Below are 18,536 nucleotides of genomic sequence, written 5' to 3'. Positions count from 1 at the left end.
CCTCCGAAGCGCGAGCTCTCCTTTGAACGGGGCGGAGTCAAACTCTGGAGGAGTGTCACTGCTGATGGTTTACTGAGGGTAAAACTACGGAAAAGGAGGAAGCGACATCTGGATTAACCCAAGACTTACCTAACGAGCAACTTTCCTTTGCTAGATAACGGACATTTCTTCATTTTCCGCCCACATTCGTTGTTGTAAGCTGAGGGGTCAATATGTGTTCGATGGACCTGGAGAAGCTGAAGATGACGGGAGCTGGTCGGGCCATGGCAGTACTGACCAGCGGTGGAGATGCACAAGGTGACATTAAACTCAGCCAAGTTCGCCTAATGTTGCATTTAGCAGCCTCTAAGTACCTGAAGGCATCACAGTATGTTTTTAACCAAATGATAGCAAGAGCAGGAAAAAGGTTTCTTTGTGGAGAGTTTAGCGAATAAGAGTTTATTAACTGACGATCTGATCAGTGTGACAGCTTACAGTTAGATAGATTCAGGGTCAAAGGTCGTAAATAGGCTGCATACGTACAGTTACCCTCCTGCTTACTTATAGCCTGGTATTAATTAAGTGCACTCACTTTCTCAGTAAGTAACATAAGTACTGTACTTAGGTACAGTCTACATGTGTTTTACTTGAGTAGTGCTACTTGATACTTTTCCACCTCCACTCAGAGTAAAGTATTTCACTTTTTACTGCACTACATTTTCCTGACACCTTAACTTAAATTGCACATTCAGATTTTAAGTAAATAAAGAGATAAATGATAACTCACTATATTATAGCATTACAACTAACATTAAAGTGATTAAAAACCAATAATATGATTAATGATGATTAAATGGACCATTCTGTTTATTGAGTACTCTGACTTTGTACTATTTTTCTATGCTTACACTTTTGTAAGTAAAATTTAAATTGCATTGACTTTACTTTAAGAGATCATTCTACACTGTGGTATTTCTTCTTTTACTTAAGAACAAGATCTGAGTGTCTCAGGATCTGGTTGAGTAATGCTTGTCATGACTGTGATTACTGTTTCAACAGAGCGAGTGGCACCTTTGACCAATAAGAGATTGTGAAGTCATATATCTACCACAGTGTTTGATTTCCTGATGCAGGGCGATGGTGCAACAGCTTGAGTGTGTGTAATGACTTTAGGAACACAAACTAACTTGATGTATCTGTGCCACTGTTCTTGATACAGGGATGAATGCTGCTGTCCGAGCTGTGACTAGAATGGGCATCTATGTGGGGGCAAAGGTCTATCTTATTAATGAGGTAAAATAGCTGTTCCCTTTACTTTGTATTGATGTAACTTATATAAGGAAACGCATTGAATTTATTCTTGCTAACATACAATATGTAATTTGGTTATAACCGTTACTTTCCAGGGATACCAGGGCCTGGTCGACGGGGGAGACAACATCAAACTGGCACATTGGCACAGTGTGACAAACATCATCCAACAGGTACGTTTCAATACGACAGCTGCTGTAGACAGCAGAGGTAAAAGTAGCAAAAATAGGCATTTTTCCAACAGACAGATTAAGTCGCCACATTAAATGCAGGAAATGCACAGGTGTTTCAAATCACATTAACGAGGTGATTAAGAAGCATCGTTAATTTGACTACATACACCTGTGCTTTATCTGCTGTTAAAAAGGCATGCTGTGCTTAAATTGTATTTTTATTTATAATGAGTGTTTTTGTCTTTCAGGTCTTAAAACAGTTACTCTGTTTTTGTGTTTTTTACGGTTTTAATAGGAGTTTTAGTATTTCATCACTCTCATCTCTTCTCCCTCTGCCTGTCTAATACTGGTTATAAACTGGTAAGGGGCCTTGCTGCATGTGCTTTAACCCACATCTCTTGAAGCAGCAGCAAGTCCTTTTTGCATCACTTTAATTTATGCTGCAAATGTGTTGAAAAACATAAGTGTAATATTTTGTTGTTGCTCTGTTTATCCTACAACATATTTTATAGTTGGTTCCTGTTTGGTTATGAACTCGTAATGCACTGAAATGCCTGCATGCTCTTCTGGAGAGAATATTCTCAGATATGCGTCTTGCATCTTGTGAGCAGCTTGAAGGGGTCACAACTCACAAGTTTTGAACCACTGCTGTGTAGGAGTTGGCCTGCATCATGAATATGTATCTGAGGTGACTGCTAGTGATCTGCTTTCCAGTTCCTGCCCACATTTAATCTCTCATACTTCAATCTCAGATATCTGTTGTATCTTAACAGTAGTATCGAATGTTAGATGCTAAAATACATATTTGTCTTTAGGTATAACATCTTTCAAAGTCACATTACAGTGTTTGTCTTGTGGCTTGTTTCCCAACTGCAGGGTGGGACTGTGATTGGTAGCGCCCGATGCAAGACCTTCACAACCCGGGAGGGCAGACTCAGCGCTGCCTTCAACCTGGTGAAGAAAGGCATCACTAACCTGTGTGTGTGCGGTGGAGACGGCAGCCTCACCGGAGCCAACATCTTCCGCAGCGAGTGGACCAATCTGCTGGATGAGCTCGTACAGAAAGGTAAGGTGATCTCAAGAAGCCGTTGTCAACTTATCACTGAGCCTGCATTTAGCATTTTGTCCTGTGGTAAAATAGTCCTTCAAGACATCAATGTGCCTGTGTGTTACATTTCAGGGAGGATCACAGACACGCTGGCCAAGCAGCACAACCACCTGAACATCGTGGGGCTCGTGGGCTCAATCGACAACGACTTCTGCGGCACCGACATGACCATTGGAGCAGACTCAGCGCTGCACCGCATCACGGAGATAATTGATGCTATCATGACCACTGCACAAAGGTCAGACACTGTGTGATATTGAGCAGTGGCAGCACTAAAGCAGCTGGTGTTTCATTTGAGCGTTTATCATGAGGTCATGAAGAAATTTATGTAGGAATTCTTTCTGAAAAAGATTCTGAAGATATAACAAAAACACAGCAGTACTTTAAAGGAGAAAATGTTAATATATAGATTAGTATCTTACTACAGCTGAAATTATTAGTTGATTAATTTATTAGTTGCAGTTGCATTGAAAGTACTCGCAGTAGCAGCCCTCTATCAGACGTATCTTAATGGAATGCAGTCATCTAAGTGAAGCTGCTCCTCCATTCAAGCCTGTTTGTTCGACTTCGCCCAGACTTGCCCGCTTCCCTGCATGTTGGTACAATCAGAGAAACTATGTTTGCATACTCACATCGTTGCTGCTATGTTTATTATTTTTTAATATAAATGTTGTGTCCCCTCTGCAGTCACCAGCGCACCTTTGTTCTGGAAGTCATGGGGCGACACTGTGGGTGAGTAACAAACTGACCTATTTTGCTACCTTTTATACCATGTAATTGAATATAGCCTGTTGTTGTAACTCTCTGCTGTTACTGTAGATATCTGGCTTTGGTGTCTGCCCTGGCATCTGGAGCAGACTGGCTCTTCATTCCAGAGGCTCCTCCTCAGGAGGGCTGGGAGGACCGCATGTGTGCCCGTCTGGAAACGGTAAGAAATACTGAATATATATATTTCCTGTTGAGTTGATCCGTTTCAAAATAGTCAAAGTTTTAATGCTCTTTGGTGTTCATGCATTACAGGCTGAATATCCTCTCTTTAAATACAGCTCCTAGAAGCAGGACTGTGCTAACTGAGTCACTGGCCAATATGTTTGTCTGTGTTTACCTGCAGAGCCGCATAAAGGGGTCAAGGCTCAACATTATAATCGTGGCAGAAGGAGCTATCGACATAAATGGCGAACTCATCTCCTCAACTTACATAAAAGATGTAAGTTTAAATATCTCAGTAAACATGATGACTGGCTTTACTTTAACAGCTGCCCAACAAGAAAGAGGTGCTCTGATGTTTAAATGTTTTATAAGTTAAGGTTTGCTCAAAGGAGTTCAGATGTCAGTAACAAATTAAGACACACATACATTTTTATTGACAGAGACTGTCTTTGAAAAACCTGACATCTTTTTTAAATGCTGTTAATAAGTTAGTGAAAGACAAAGTCTCTCTGGCATGTGTGCCTGGTAAATGATAAATCCCATTATCTGCTGACATGCTCTCATGCCTGTCTGAAGCTGGTGGTAAAGAGGCTGGGCTACGACACCAGGGTGACAGTACTCGGCCATGTTCAGAGAGGAGGAACTCCGTCAGCGTTCGACAGAATACTGGTGAGTTGGAAAACTGATTTTCTTTATTTTGCAAATCAAAACAGCCAAAATGTAGAACAAGCTTTAGTAGCCTTTATACAATTATCGAAGAATGACGAGCGAAAATGCTGTTTTCTGATTGGCTCACAGGTGTCCATTAAACTATTTTATATAACACCAAATCCAAAATACACAATTAGACGCTATATATAACTTTATTTTCAGGGGTTTATCAAATTGGACTGCTTGATGGTTTTCAAATGAAGCTTTTTAGTGTTGATTTTACAAACAAAACTGTAGGTCAGAAATCCCGACTCCTTTCTACATATCCCTCGTAAACCTAAACATGCCCAAATCCTTATGTAGACAAATCATCCTCTATAACCAAAACAAGACATTACTGATGATACTCTCACATTCTCAGTATCTATGCATTTAAATGCACATGTCTGGATCTATTTTCAGAGCAGTAAGTTGGGTGTGGAGGCAGTGGTGGCTCTGATGGAGGCCTCTCCTGACACCCCCGCCTGTGCCATCGGCCTGTCAGGTAACCACGCTGTTCGTCTGCCTCTAATGGAGTGTGTTGAGATGGTGAGTCACCCTCCTGTCTTCTATAATTGATTTTAATGGAGCTCTGACGTCAGAGGAAGGTTACTGTGATTATTAAGAGTACCATCTTTTGCAGACTAAGTTGGTGCAGAAGGCCATGAATGAGAAGAGGTTTGAAGAGGCTGTAAAACTGCGTGGAGGGTGAGAACCAAGCATTTTCCATGTATATTTAAATAAAGTAAAAATAAATCATTATATTATGAGGCAAAAGTGCCATGATGTATCATCCATTCATATTGTTTTGTTTCTGTTGCAGGAGTTTTGAGAACAACTGGAACATCTACAAGCTTCTTGCCTTCCAGAAACCTTCCCAGACTCAGGTGAGCTCCTCACTAACATGAACACACACACATGCACACAAACTCAGGTACAGTATTACTGGTAACACGTGTAAAAGAATCATATAAATGAACTTAAATTTGTTTATTCTCTCTCAGAGTAATTTCACTTTGGCTATTCTGAACGTGGGAGCTCCGGCTGCTGGGATGAATGCAGCCGTGAGGTCTGCTGTGAGGTTATCGCTCGCTCAAGGACACAAGGTCTACGCTGTCCATGATGGCTTTCAAGGACTCGCCAGAGGAGACGTGAGGACTTCTCCCTCTACACTTCACTGTTCACTATCTGCTGGTAACCTGTATGAAAGGAAACAGTTGAGTACTAACACCTGTCTCTCTACAGCTCTTTGAGATGGAATGGCACATGGTGGCGGGATGGACCGGCCAGGGTGGTTCACTGCTGGGGACGAAACGGTGAGAATTTGGACACTTTGATTTTAATATTACGAACATATTTAAGTAATCGCAAGAGTGCGCGGACAGTTTTACTTTCATAAAGTTTGGGGAGAAGTCAGAATAGATGCAGGAGAGGTTTTAACCATAGACTGTATAAAAAAGTGGACAACATGACAGCTCCCTAAAAGTGAAGCCAAAACATGTCCCCCCTGCTGACTGGCTGCAGTATAGCTCATAAAGCCCGCCTCCTCCATGTTAACAGATGGGACATGAGTCAAACTATAAAATCAAAATACACGCCAAATACATTTTTCTCAAACATGGTTTCTGTCATTACACTTAGTTCCTATCATGCTGATTTACGACCAAGTGTTCATTTTTCTGAAAAGTATTTTTAATTAGTTATTTGATGCTGTAAAAAGGATGATTGACAGCTTTGTTGACAAATACGGCTCCTGCAGCCGATCTGTTCTGGATTAGCAGAGTAGAGGAGGAACGGCGAGAGGAGACGTAACTAAAACAATCACTACAGTCGTTACATTTTCCATATCTGTGAACGTCTGCTTCAGACCAACACAAGAAGCTGTTCTGCTGTTAAACACGCCGACGTGTATCCCACCTTGCAGTTTCTTGCAAGTTAAGTGTGTGTTTTGGTTAGCGGAAGTGGCTACGGCCGCTCCACCCGCCAAGCTCTACTGTGCAACTCTGGCTCCAAATGACGTCACAATCGTAGGATGGCAGCGTCTATCACAGGGGCTATTTTGGCATCAATTTCATACAATCAGAGCAGATGGAGACGCGTTGTCCATCTATATATACAGTCATTGGTTTTAACATGCAATATTTTATACTGTGTCAAGGATCCCTGATATATCCCTGTGCAAGAGCTAAATTGGAAATGTATCATGTTTGGGTCAATGTGAGGAAGTACCTTGATTTGTGAGTTTGCTTTGATGAGCAAAAACAGACATTTTAGTCAAAAAAACGTTGAAAATTTGCAAAGATATTTTTGTTAAAAAAGTTCTCCAAGCTAAAGCTTAGAGATCAGTGCGATGTCCGTCGAGTAATGTGTGATAGATTTCTGTTTCTGCTTCATGTCTTGCTTCAGAACTCTTCCAAACAAACACCTGGAGAAGATTGTGGAAACCATCACCAAGTACAGCATCTCAGCTCTGCTCGTCATTGGAGGGTTTGAGGTATGAATCATAAAACTTAAAAGCACCAGAGCTGAAATAAATGTCTATGTATATTCATGTATAGTGTCAATGTTACATCAAAGACGTTTTCTATCTACCTCCTGGTGACTTTCAAAGGGGTACCATGGTGTGCTGCAGCTGTTTGAAGCCCGGGGTCGCTACGATGAGCTCTGCATCCCCATGTGTGTAATCCCGGCCACCATCAGCAACAACGTCCCGGGAACGGACTTCAGCCTGGGAGCAGACACGGCCGTCAACGCTGCCATGGAGGTAATGCTGAGCAGATGGCAAATTAACTGTGTGACTTTGATGTTTCAGGTCTAACATGAATAGAGATGAACCAAACCAGAGTACATATCGTCTGATATTAGCTGTGGTATTACACAGACACACTTTGAACTCTGTTAATGTAGTAAGGACAGGGGGGGGCAGTGTGGATTTAGCTTTAGCTTTTAACTTTTACAGGAAGTAGATAGATTAAGGCAGAACTAAAGTTCATCCCTGTACATCTATATTTAGCACGACGCTTGTAAAAGGTAAAATAACACTAGCAGATCTTGTCTAAGTAAAATGTCTGTTTAGGAGCCATGTACATTTGCTTTTTAATCCGTCTTCTGCTCCTTCTGGAGGCTGCATAATGAGCTCCATAACTGTACACAGCTCAGTGCAAGTGTTATTTAGGATTAAGTTGAACTGAATCTCCACTTCCACCCTTCTCCTTTCACATTGCTACTTCAATTTCCACTTCAGGGTTGCGATAAGATCAAGCAGTCTGCATCTGGGACCAAGAGACGAGTGTTTGTCGTGGAGACTATGGGTGGATTCTGCGGCTATCTGGCAACCAGCACCGGCATTGCTGTGGGGGCAGACGCTGCCTACATCTTTGAAGACCCATTCAACATCCAAGACCTGAAGGTCAGACCAAGAAATATAAACAACACTCTCTTTTCTTTAGTATATAATACTTAAAGGTTTCTGTATCCTTATTATCTGACCCTCTAACAGACCAATGTGGAGCATTTATCTGAAAAGATGAAGAAGGACATCCAGCGGGGTCTGGTGCTGAGGTACATAACACTCATACAGCTATAACGTTCTATAGCAACACCTGTAACAGAAGCTTATGAAAAGGTGTTGTTATCATGCTCTCTATCGTAGGTGTACTAAATGGCGTCTTAGAGTAATAATTTCGAAGATCTCGGTTTCGTTCTTTTTAGCGGCATCTTATGGCGATAAACGGCAATTGCAGGAGTACACTTCCCAGATAACCAGACGTCCACGGTTGGCTTCGGTTGCAACTCTTGATTTTCCTCGCTGTCGCTTCCCTTTTTAGACTGTTTGCCTTCATCTGAGCGTCCAATTTGTTTCTTTTGCTTTGGATTTTCACTTATTTTTGAAGTTGTATCTGTAGTCATCGCTCTTTTCTTTGTTTGTTCAGCCATAGTAGATTACTGTTTACTCACAACACTTGCAGAGAGGGGAAAAGCAGCCGCTTAGCTCCGCCTACCCTCTCTGGCAGACCAACCAGACACCCAGTCTGTAATACTGCAAATGCAAAGGCTTTCATCAGTGGGCCATAGTCTCAATCACCATTGTGTTACCTCATTCGGCGATAGATAGTGACTTAACAGACATTTATTTAAATGAAAATCTTAGAGATCATTAAAGTCAATCGAATTTATCATCCGAGGAACATAATAGTTTATACAAATGCCAGTTGATCTGAAAGATGTTCAGATATTTCCATCTGGATCATTGTAGCGAACTAACCCACCAGAGGCCATATTATAATAGAAGCATGAAAAATCTGAACAATTTCATTCTAACAAAACAGACATACTGAACATCATATCTGGAACATCCTACTGTATATATGAAACACTGGGTTTTTTTTTTCTCGTCATCACAGGAATGAAAAATGCCATGAAAACTACACCACAGATTTCATCCATAGGCTGTATTCATCAGAGGGGAAGGGCATCTTTGACTGCAGAGTCAATGTGTTGGGACACCTTCAGCAGGTACCGCCACACAACATCCATCTACCAAGCCCAGAAACTTCCAGATATTACATTGAAAATTTAAGTGATAGTCTTGGAACATATTCATACTCGGCTTTCGCATGTGCTCTAGGGAGGATCGCCTTCTCCTTTTGATAGAAACTTTGGCACCAAGTTGGGTGTGAGGGCTATCCAGTGGATTTCAGAGAGACTGACTGAAAACTTCCGACAAGGTAGAGTGGCTGTACAGAGCCCCAGCTGACATAAATAAAATGTTCTGAATCATAAAGTCAAAGCACAGTGAGGTCATCCCCAGTTTTTTCCCCTGCAGGCCGCGTGTTCGCCAACTCACCAGATACTGCATGTGTGCTCGGCCTCAACAGGAAGGTCATCTCATTCATCCCAGTCACTGAACTGAAGGATGCGACTGACTTTGAGTGAGCACATTCACAGTTTGTGTAAAATATGAAGAGTTTGTTATAAATCAGTGCAAGTAATATGTGAATCACGCCTTTGTTTTTCAGACACCGGCTGCCAAAGGTCCAGTGGTGGCTAAATCTTCGGCCGCTGCTCAAAATGTTGGCAAAGTACCAAACAAGCTTCTGTGAATACGTCCCCGGGGAGATCGAACATGTGACTCGACGCACCATCAGCGTCGACTCTGTGTTTTAGGCTCTCCGACACGGCAGTTTTCTCTCTGCACTTTTTAACCCTTATCTGTCCATCATTTGGTCCTACACAGATTCTTAAACAAAGATCTGCGGCTCAGGAATTTTAAAGCCAGCTTTCAGTCTGTTCTCAGTGTCATAGTAACTACAATATTTTAGATAGACGTAAAAATGTACTTCAAGAATTTCTTTGTTGTATGAGGCATTGAAAACGGCAGATTTTTTTTATTTCTTTTGCCGAGAGAGCTTTTGTATAGTCACTATCACTGCGTATAACTGTATAAACTAAACTACTGAATATAATTTTAAAAAATAGATTGAATGTGCCGTCTTCAATGTTTCCATTCAAAATCATGTATCACAAAATTCAAGTAAAATAAGTATTTGTAATCGTGTTGTACAACTTTTATTCGCTAAAAATGCGAGGAGTACCTCTATAATTCACACAAAATTAGCATTTAAAGTATGAGTGCCCTGATGGTAAGTTCAAGATAATCTTCTGTTACATCTTAATGTCAGAATGACTCATGGGATCAGGGGGATGTTTATTTCCTTTATTTATACGAAAACACTGCTTCAGTCATTAAGTGATGAAGAATGTTTGATATAATCAGTTTGCGTGTACAGTAAATAAAATGTGCAAAAGCTTTTCAAATAGTAAATAAAGATGATATTTAACAAGCAAATTAATACCAACCAGAAACAGAACAAAAACTCAATAAATGTATCACATAAGGCCTACATGGGAAAACTTGCTTTTTAACTGTTTAAGTTTAGTATGAAGTTTAATAGTGGTGTTAAACTCTGAACATTTAACACTGTATGAGAACATTACCAAAGACACAAAGTAACGAACTGGTCTTACCAATAAAACAACTCATTATGTAGATCTTTGTCTTATAGCTCTTAAAAGTTGAATGAAAATGGAAAATCATCCGCTGAGTTGTCTTTTTTAGTTGTCTGAGGGCTCTTTGATGAGAAGGCAAAATGGAACTCCTCACTTTGCTCTGGTTGGCCGAACGGGAACTCAGAGCCTGAAAAATAATTTACACAAGTTCAAATCAGTAACACATCATAAAAATAGAGAGATTTAAGTGAGACTTACTTGACGACTTTGATTCTGTGGTTTTCTGAAAAGAGATGAACATTGTTTTTTATTTAAGCTCTGGTAACACTATAGGGCATAAAGAGGGGTTACAAATACTGTGTACCTTCTCGTTGAAAAAAGAACCAGTGAAAGCGAAAGATGAGTCCTGTAAAGAAACATGATGTTAATTCCAAAATTAAGAAATAGTGATTTCTGTCAAATCGCTTATTCCTTCTGCTTAAACCTCACCTCATCCTGCGATGAGCCCACGTCAAATCCAAACCCAGAGAAGCCCGGAGTGCTGGGATCGGGGTTCAGAGAGAACAGGAAAGCTGGAGACTTGGTATCAGAGGTCCCTCGATGTGGGGAGCCAGCAGGGCTAAAGCTGCAAAGAACACATGACACATGGTTTCAGAAGCTGTCTTGACAGTGATTCAAAGCCTTAAACAACTCAGGCAAAGCCTTACTTAAATGGAAACGTTGGAGTTGAAGGTGCAGCTTTCACTGATGCTGGGGAGGACTGAGGATTAGTATCTTGAGATGATAGCTGAGGGAAAGCAGTGGGTCCCCCGTTGTCCTCTGTGCTTGGTGCCTGCTCTTTCTCTTTAGCTACTCCTTCCTCTATCTCCACCTCCTCCTCTGCCTCCTCTATGACTGATGCAGTTGATTGATGTTCCTACACAGTCACAAGTTTAGTAAGCATTTACAATAGTAGGAACCTCTGAAAATAAATTTATATTGTAGATCATGAGAACACTGTGTCATAATTTGATAGCCTAACTTAATGTAAAAAATAAAATTTCCTTTATTCAAGACATAGTTCAGGTAGTTTGCTGTAAAACATTATCATAGGCCCTCTTACTTTGGTAGGCAAGGTTCTCAATTAAAACCTATAGTCTGTAGACTATAATATGAGCCTAAGATTACTTCTAGAAAGAGATGCTTCTGCTTGGTCTTTTGAGACAACATGGTACATCGATGCTGTAAGCACCATAAATGAGTATGTGTGTGATTTGTCGTTAAAGAGAGACAAAAACCAATTCAGGAGAGGCTGCAATATACTGATTTTAGTCCCTAGTATGGGTTGAACTCCAAAAACACTATCCTACATTTCCCATAATGCAACTGAATAGTATTTTTAGTCTTATCCCATGATGTTACATCAACTGTTTTGTGGTGTATTCAGTAACCTTGTTGGTGGTTGTATTCCCAAAACCAGTACCTGAAATATACAGTGTACTAAGCAAGACAAGAGGCCAAGAAGGAGAAGGTTTTTGGAAAACTTGAAGATGTTCCCATTTTTAGGCCAGTCTTTGCATATTACAAATACCTGGTCCTCTGGTCCAGCTTCTTTGTTCTCCTCATCAGTGTGCATCACATCTGTCCATCTTTGTTCTGAAAAAAATAAATACTCTGCTGATGAGGTTTGATCTAGCACAAAAAAAACATGCAGTGTGGTGTGTAAAGTGCTGGAATAACTAAAATACATATCACTCTTACCATCCAGCTCTTGACACGGCCTCATCCCTTTGATTTCTTCTTCTTCTTGCACAGGGCTGCACTCCGTTTTATCCTTGACCTTGTTCTTCTCATAAACTTTCTCAGTTTTATGACCATCCTGCAAGATCTGTTTATTAGGTTTATCAACAAAACAGCAACCTTTATATGTCACTATCGCTAGCTTTATTTTTGTATCCTTTGTTTACCTTTGTCTGGTTGAGATGGAGAGAGGAGATGTCAATCGAAGAATCACTATCCTCCTCTGTCTGAGGATCTAATGGTTTCTCTGGTTCTGTTATGGGCTGCTGTCCAGGAACACTAGGAAGAAGAGTTGACTCAGTCAGAGAAAAACAAAAGTTGACTGGAGACTATGACTTACCATTGATTGTTGATTATAGATTCACTGAAAGATACCTGTCTGATAGTTTCTCATTGGAAGAAGAATTGGGTGCTGGACCTGGTCAAACAGACAAATTCACTGTAAAACGAGCTAAAAAGAATTTAGCTCTACCAGAGCAAGTGGTGATAATACAAAAAGTTAATTACGGGTGAGATTGTCCAGCTCCTTCTGTTTCATTGTTATTTGTTCTTCACAGGCCTTGATCCTGGACTCAATCTCCTCCTTTTCAGCCTGCAGAGTGAGGAGCTTTTGGGCAAGAGGATTTTGGCAATAATAGTTTTTATGCGACTGGAAAGTCTTCTTATAGCTTGCAATTCTCTCTTCGTAGACTTCCCTTGTTAGGTCACAAACAGAGAAAAATTCAGCGATATAATTTTCCACAAAAATGTATTAAACACAATTAAAAACCACAGCTAAGTGAACCCACATGTCATGGTTGTAGCTGGCTTTTCTGCTCTCTAGTTCTTCTTTCAGTGTCTGCTCATACTGCAGAAGCAGGCTGTTTGTCACCTTAATGCTGAAGGTACAAAAATAACGAGCAGTAATAAATGAATATATTATATATATATGTAAAACTTAATTATGTATCGACTTGAGTGATCCACCGTGTTTTGACTCATATATTACCTAGTCAACGTACCTTTTAGCACATGCTTTATTATGCATCAGAGTGCTCTGCTTCACACTGATTTCTTCCTCGCGTTTCTTAGTACTTCTTTGTATTGTTTCAATGTAAGACCTCCTCTCAGCAATGTCAGCTCTGCAAACTGTTGAAAAAAAGTGAACAATTACAAAACACTTCAATACATAAGATTAAGGATAAAGTAGTCTTAATGTAAACGAGTAATTGTGTTTAACTAATAGCTGTTCAAGATACCTTTGATTTGTTGGCTGATTTCATTCTTCTTTGTGGAAAGCTCCCGAGTTTGAAGAGCTATAAAATATAAGCAATGTTATCCTGTATAAAATTAACTCTTATCTTTATTATAATAATGACTAGTATAAATGATATCAGCTCCTCTCGTGAATTAACATGGGTTAGCTAATGTTTGTTTAAAAGCACTAAAACCAGTTTCCTGCCTACATCTATTAGCCAAGTAGCTAATGTTAGCTAGCTGTACCTTTACAGCAAATAAAACAGACGTCGAACGACAAACCTACAACTTTAACAAACCCACATTTAACTAAAAAAAAACTGAACTCACCAAACTGAAAGAGCAGGTTGTCAATATTATTAAATGAGTAACTGTCGTTCATTTTTACAACAGTAGCAGTATCAGCTGTTATCTTTGTCAACTGTCAAATGCGCGTGCTGTTTCCAACGGTCGTTGCCGGGAGATGCGGTTTGTCGCACCTTCCCCTTTAAAATAAAAGACATCTAAATTTTTATCAACTAAGTTATGGATGGTGCATTCTAATGGGCTTTTTTGACTTCTAACAAGCGGAAACACAGGTGTTAACTTTGACAATTGTTCTGTTCTATTCAGGTGTCTGAGAAATCCATGGCAGGTAGGCAGCATGCACACAACCAGGACCATGAAATTGAAGCAGCTAAATAATACAGCCATCATTAATGCATTTACCCCTTTCCTACTGTGATATGCTAAAAAGGCTAAAGTGAAAAAGGTGAAAAAATGTATACTTTTTATTTTTATTTTGTACTTTGTAGTTGACATATTAGGTAGACCTATTATTCCCACATCTCATCCGGTGGACCAGATGTGCTTTGAACTGTCATTGGTGTATTTTTCCCCCATCATTTTCCTCATGTTCACATGACAGCAGTGAGGAGGAGGGATGGCTCGGGATCTGCTCGGGATTGGTGGGACAGAGGTTGAGGGGGCGGGTTTAGTGCTATTCTGGAAATCCTTTACGTAGCGCATCTGTATCGGCAAAAACACAACGCTGGGATGCGTGGGCTCCAGCCAAATCCAGTGATTTTTTTTCTCACACGCCATAGTTTCTCTACCCGGTGCTCATCTAACGAAATGAAGGTAAGATTAAACATCTTTTGCAGATCTAGTTTGAGTTCATGCTGCTCGCCGGCTGGCGTCTGCAGACAAAAGAGCGGACATGGGTGGGATTTAAATGGGAGGGGATCAGCTGTGTGAAGAATGGGTTGCATTGTCGAGTAATAACCTATTTTATTAAATCATGCTTTCTTTTCCATAATCGCTACAATCCATTCACGAAATTTGTATTTTTCTGTCGATTTGCCTGTAAAGAGGATAGGATGTTTTAGTGCTAAGACTGAGCTCGCAGCGTATCCACTGAGTATCAGTGCGCTGTCATGCAAAACGGAGACGACCCCCCTTTTGAACAGATCTATCACGCTTTGTTTGATATCTATCCAGAGCGATTTGGTTTCTGTCTGCTCAAACGCCTGATTCCATTACATCATTGATGATTTGACATTTGGTAGTTTTTTTCAGCCATCATCACAGAAAAAGCGGCTGTGCAGAATGTAGGCCAGGATCACTTTACATAGAGCATTCAACCAAACCTGCTTTTAAGTGACACTCTCACTCTTTATGTTTCTGCTTTTATCACTTTGTTTTCAGCTGGAAATCCTCCTAAGATCTTAAAACACAATGGGTGTACATCCATAAACAAACCTGTAAAAGTAACCTATCAGAATCAAAGAGTTTACTGAATCAGCTGAGAGCATGGCGCATGTAGAGGAGTCTCAAACTGAAGGAGAGGGCAGCCCCCAGATGATCTCCTTAAGATCAGACATATCAGGGAACCATGTGGACGAAGGAGAATCGGGACCCTCTATGAGGAGGAAGAGGAGGAAGAAGAAAGACCCGCGTCCAGAGTCCATTATTGTCTACCGCTCTGAGATGGAGAGGGCGCCTGGGGAGGACCAGGGATGTGAGGATGGAGGAGAGAGGAGCACTGAGGAGGGAGCTAAATTCCTCTGTACGCCTACAAGCGAAGGTCAGAAGCTAGTGATTATTATTGGAGAATGTTAGAATGTTTTCAAACTATATAATCCAATTCACACTGGACAAACTGTATACATACTTTATAAACAAGGACGGATGTAATATGTAGGTCTTCTGTTGTATCATCTCTTACAGGTGGAGGCTGGAGCCTTCCCCCAGACAGCCGCTACGTCACCCTAACAGGCACCATCACCCGCGGGAAGAAGAAGGGCCAGCTGGTGGACATTCACCTCACTTTGACAGAAAAGGAAATCAGGGATCTGGCCAAGTCAAAGGAGCGTCTGGATGCAGAGTGCGAGGCGGGGGACGGCTACAAACGCAGCTGCGGCTTAGGCGTGTGTCAGGGACCCCATGTTGTCCTGTGGAGCATCTCCTGCGCCCCCGTGGTTTTCCTCCTCTCCTTCATCACCTCCTTCTACTACGGCACTCTCACGTGGTACAACGTCTTCCTGGTGTACAATGAGGAGCGGACGTTCTGGCACAAGATTACGATATGCCCCTTCCTCATCATCTTCTACCCCATGCTCATCATGCCCATGGCGGTATCTCTGGCTCTGTACTCGGCGGTGGTGCAGGTATCCTGGGTGGCTAGCGAATGGTGGCAGGCTGTGAGGGACCTGGAGAAAGGCTTCTGCGGGTGGGCCTGTGGGAAGATGGGACTGGAGGACTGCTCTCCCTATAGCATAGTGGAGCTGCTTGACTCTGATACTGTTTCTGGCACTCTGCAGAGCAAAGCCCCAAGTGAACTCGCCCAGACATCGGCAGTGTAAAGACGGGGAAGTTAAGTCTGAGGCACTTAGACCCCAATTTATACTGGTATGACAAGCATGTGCCAGAAAGTTCAAGCTGGACACAGGAGAGTATTTTAAAACTGCTTCACTTTTCTGTAACTTATCAACACTGCCTGAATTGTCCTGATATGCTGGACTTTTACTTTTCTCAGGCATTATTGGATCCAGATATCTATAAATTACTCCACTGAGCATGAGAGTGGTGATGTAAGTTTTTTTGAAACATTTTTTTGTGTTATGGTTGTTATCCTATCACTGAGTCCCACTGACATACCTTTTGATATATGCAGGCCTGGGTGCCTACTGTAGTAGAGTTTAGATAAACAGGCTGAGGACACTGAGACACACGTCGTGTGTAACCAAGTTTTACATTATCTGTAAATATGTGTAATTTATTAGATGTGATCGCTCATTTCAAATGCAATGCTGTCATGTATGTGAAGTCATCATAATCACTCACTGAATCTGTGTTGTTGTTGAAGTGAGGCTGCATTTTCAACTAGAAAGGGGGCGTCAGTGGGTGTCAGTTACTTAAAGGAGATTTGAAGGAAATGTCTTGCATCTGGTTTTTAAAGAAAAAGGCTGGCACAAACAAATCCAATGAAAAGACCAAAGCAACATTGTATTAGTCTCCTAAAATTATGTGGCTCCCAAACCCAAACTCTTTGGTTCCAACTGAGGAAATCAATCTTGGAAAATAGGTCACAGATAAATAGAGATTTTTTAAATTTGGTGCATTGCTGCTCTAAAACAGCTGAGCAAGCAAATGCTACTCAAACAGAAGTTAAATAGTACATTTGTAGGGGATTATTTTGCAGATTAATTCTACTGAGTATTTAAAGAAGCTGGATGGTGCATATGAAATAGACTCAAAATAAACTATGCTGTATGTGTTCAAGGTAATGAAGAAACTTGCCACCTAGTATAACTGTGTGGCTACTTGGGTCTGAGAAATAATCACATCAGGGTTTGGATTCATTGCAGAAACTAGTTAGAAGGATCCAATCAGTGTCTTTTCATGGGATTTGTCAACAAAAAGAAACACATAGAATATAACCAGCCTTGTTCATTAGTACCTGATGCTAACATGGTGCATACTCCTCTAAAGATTCGTGTTTCATTTTGAAGTACCACACTACGGCATGTGTGGGTTTCTGGGCATCTAGGCTAATTATAATGCAGCTGCAATGCGTGGTCTGCTGTTGGCTCTGTACTGGATGTGTACATGTGCATAATGTACAGAGAGAGAGGAAGAGAGATCAATAGGGGTCCATAGTTTTTTCACCCCCGGGACCCACAAGCAGCCATGATTTGAAGCCATAGTCAGGACAAGCTGACAGATCAGACATCTCTTTGGTGGGTTTTTTTCTGACAGGTTACATGTGTTTAAGGCACCATCGTCACAGATGATTGCTATTTTATTCTCTCTTTATCTCTACGTGTGTTTTGTTCACAGTTTTGTTGCATACACGTGAATACATGAAGTTCTATATATGTAATTTTCCACCTGATAATTCCTGTTACATTCCCAAACAGTCATATTTTCAATGTTGATTTAATTTATTTGAAATATTTAAGACTAAAACACTACCTGAAATTGTTGTAGCTAGGTTTTTTATACTCTGGCACTTTGAGGTGTATGTATTTCAAACAGCCATGGTGGATGGAGTTGGTTCAATTGGATAAGATGGTTTAATCATTTGGTCATTCAAATATTAAAGATAAGACCTGCTGGGCAAAGTAAATCAGTTTTCTCTTAAGTAAACAGATGGATCAGTGGTTGTCGGTTAAGTCTGTATTCCACATTACATGTTGTGAAACCACAGGATGCAAAGTAAAGAATTACACAAATGAAATAAACTGTTGTGTCATTACTTTTCAATAGGTTCTTATTTTAAAAATGTACATAGTGGAGGAGAAAGCAACTTTCTTTAATGTTGCACACATCAGTGTTTTCTTTGTGATTTATATGTCTCCTTCAAAAACAAGTCACCATATATCCCTTCATGAAGCACACCATGGAGCACACAGAGGCACCATGCAGGCAGATAGGTCACTTTAAGGTCTGATTATTGGCACCCTGGTGAGACATTGGGGTGATTATAACTCCAAAGCAAAAAACCGTAGAGCAAATTGTTTAGCAACTTGAACTGGCTTAATACAGGTTTTGATAATTGTTTTTTGTACTTATACATTTTAAGGGTAAAACCCAGAACACTAATGAGCCAGAGCCATGGCTACTGTATGATACAGGACAGAATCTTAATTTCCTTAACATCTGGGGAGTTTAGTTGAACTATTTTCCCATAAGATTTTTTTCAGGATCGAAATCATCATCATCCATCTTTAATTTGTTTTTAGGCGCAACTCAGCAATATATCTTCACATTTCGAAACGCTAGAGGGCGTTTGACCTACATCTTATTATTGTACTGCACTTTGCCAGTATCAATCTCAA

At 40.7% G+C, this 18,536-nt stretch overlaps 3 protein-coding genes across 3 annotated transcripts; 2 read left to right on the top strand and 1 right to left on the bottom strand.

The window, feature by feature from the left end:
* Positions 1–95: 95 nt before the first annotated feature.
* pfkla (phosphofructokinase, liver a) lies at positions 96–9,743 on the top strand. The gene is made up of 22 exons (XM_069663795.1): positions 96–297; positions 1,199–1,272; positions 1,386–1,463; positions 2,340–2,529; positions 2,644–2,809; positions 3,259–3,303; positions 3,391–3,499; positions 3,683–3,778; positions 4,078–4,170; positions 4,615–4,740; positions 4,835–4,899; positions 5,015–5,078; positions 5,196–5,342; positions 5,437–5,507; positions 6,598–6,685; positions 6,803–6,955; positions 7,436–7,600; positions 7,691–7,752; positions 8,595–8,706; positions 8,819–8,918; positions 9,017–9,122; positions 9,210–9,743. The coding sequence occupies exons 1-22, from the start codon at positions 213–215 to the stop codon at positions 9,355–9,357; spliced, it is 2,343 nt and encodes a 780-aa protein (XP_069519896.1). The 5' UTR covers positions 96–212; the 3' UTR covers positions 9,358–9,743.
* A 516-nt stretch (positions 9,744–10,259) lies between these two features.
* LOC138592624 (protein SIX6OS1) lies at positions 10,260–13,006 on the bottom strand. Its single transcript, XM_069663456.1, has 12 exons — positions 12,981–13,006; positions 12,768–12,857; positions 12,487–12,674; positions 12,355–12,397; positions 12,147–12,258; positions 11,941–12,058; positions 11,771–11,835; positions 10,908–11,116; positions 10,690–10,825; positions 10,565–10,606; positions 10,459–10,483; positions 10,260–10,387 (listed from the first exon to the last, which is right to left on the bottom strand). Exons 1-12 carry the CDS (start codon positions 13,004–13,006, stop codon positions 10,260–10,262), a joined length of 1,182 nt encoding a protein of 393 aa, XP_069519557.1.
* A 1,230-nt stretch (positions 13,007–14,236) lies between these two features.
* On the top strand, positions 14,237–17,928 carry tmem169b (transmembrane protein 169b). The gene is made up of 3 exons (XM_069663365.1): positions 14,237–14,334; positions 14,902–15,280; positions 15,424–17,928. The coding sequence occupies exons 2-3, from the start codon at positions 15,007–15,009 to the stop codon at positions 16,056–16,058; spliced, it is 909 nt and encodes a 302-aa protein (XP_069519466.1). The 5' UTR covers positions 14,237–14,334; positions 14,902–15,006; the 3' UTR covers positions 16,059–17,928.
* Positions 17,929–18,536: the final 608 nt, after the last annotated feature.

This window comes from Semicossyphus pulcher, unplaced genomic scaffold, assembly GCF_022749685.1.
Source record: "Semicossyphus pulcher isolate SPU_LCO1_2020_fin unplaced genomic scaffold, fSemPul1.0.p SCAF_15, whole genome shotgun sequence".
In the NCBI taxonomy this organism is placed as follows: domain Eukaryota; kingdom Metazoa; phylum Chordata; class Actinopteri; order Labriformes; family Labridae; genus Semicossyphus; species Semicossyphus pulcher.
This window is presented reverse-complemented; position numbering and strand designations above follow the sequence as displayed.

What these genes read in the sequence shown, in the direction of transcription:
- pfkla (XM_069663795.1), top strand. Translation starts at nt 213, where the DNA reads ATGTGTTCGATGGACCTGGAGAAGCTGAAGATGACGGGAGCTGGTCGG. An exon ending in TCACTGCTGGGGACGAAACG is followed by an intron (nt 5,508 to 6,597) that starts GTGAGAATTTGG and finishes GTCTTGCTTCAG; the next exon opens with AACTCTTCCAAACAAACACC. An exon ending in GACTGAAAACTTCCGACAAG is followed by an intron (nt 8,919 to 9,016) that starts GTAGAGTGGCTG and finishes TTTCCCCTGCAG; the next exon opens with GCCGCGTGTTCGCCAACTCA.
- LOC138592624 (XM_069663456.1), bottom strand. Translation starts at nt 13,006, where the DNA reads ATGCATAATAAAGCATGTGCTAAAAG. An exon ending in TGGGCTCATCGCAGGATGAG is followed by an intron (nt 10,607 to 10,689) that starts GTGAGGTTTAAG and finishes GTTTCTTTACAG; the next exon opens with GACTCATCTTTCGCTTTCAC. An exon ending in CACAGAATCAAAGTCGTCAA is followed by an intron (nt 10,388 to 10,458) that starts GTAAGTCTCACT and finishes ATTATTTTTCAG; the next exon opens with GCTCTGAGTTCCCGTTCGGC.
- tmem169b (XM_069663365.1), top strand. Translation starts at nt 15,007, where the DNA reads ATGGCGCATGTAGAGGAGTCTCAAACTGAAGGAGAGGGCAGCCCCCAG. An exon ending in CTGTACGCCTACAAGCGAAG is followed by an intron (nt 15,281 to 15,423) that starts GTCAGAAGCTAG and finishes CATCTCTTACAG; the next exon opens with GTGGAGGCTGGAGCCTTCCC.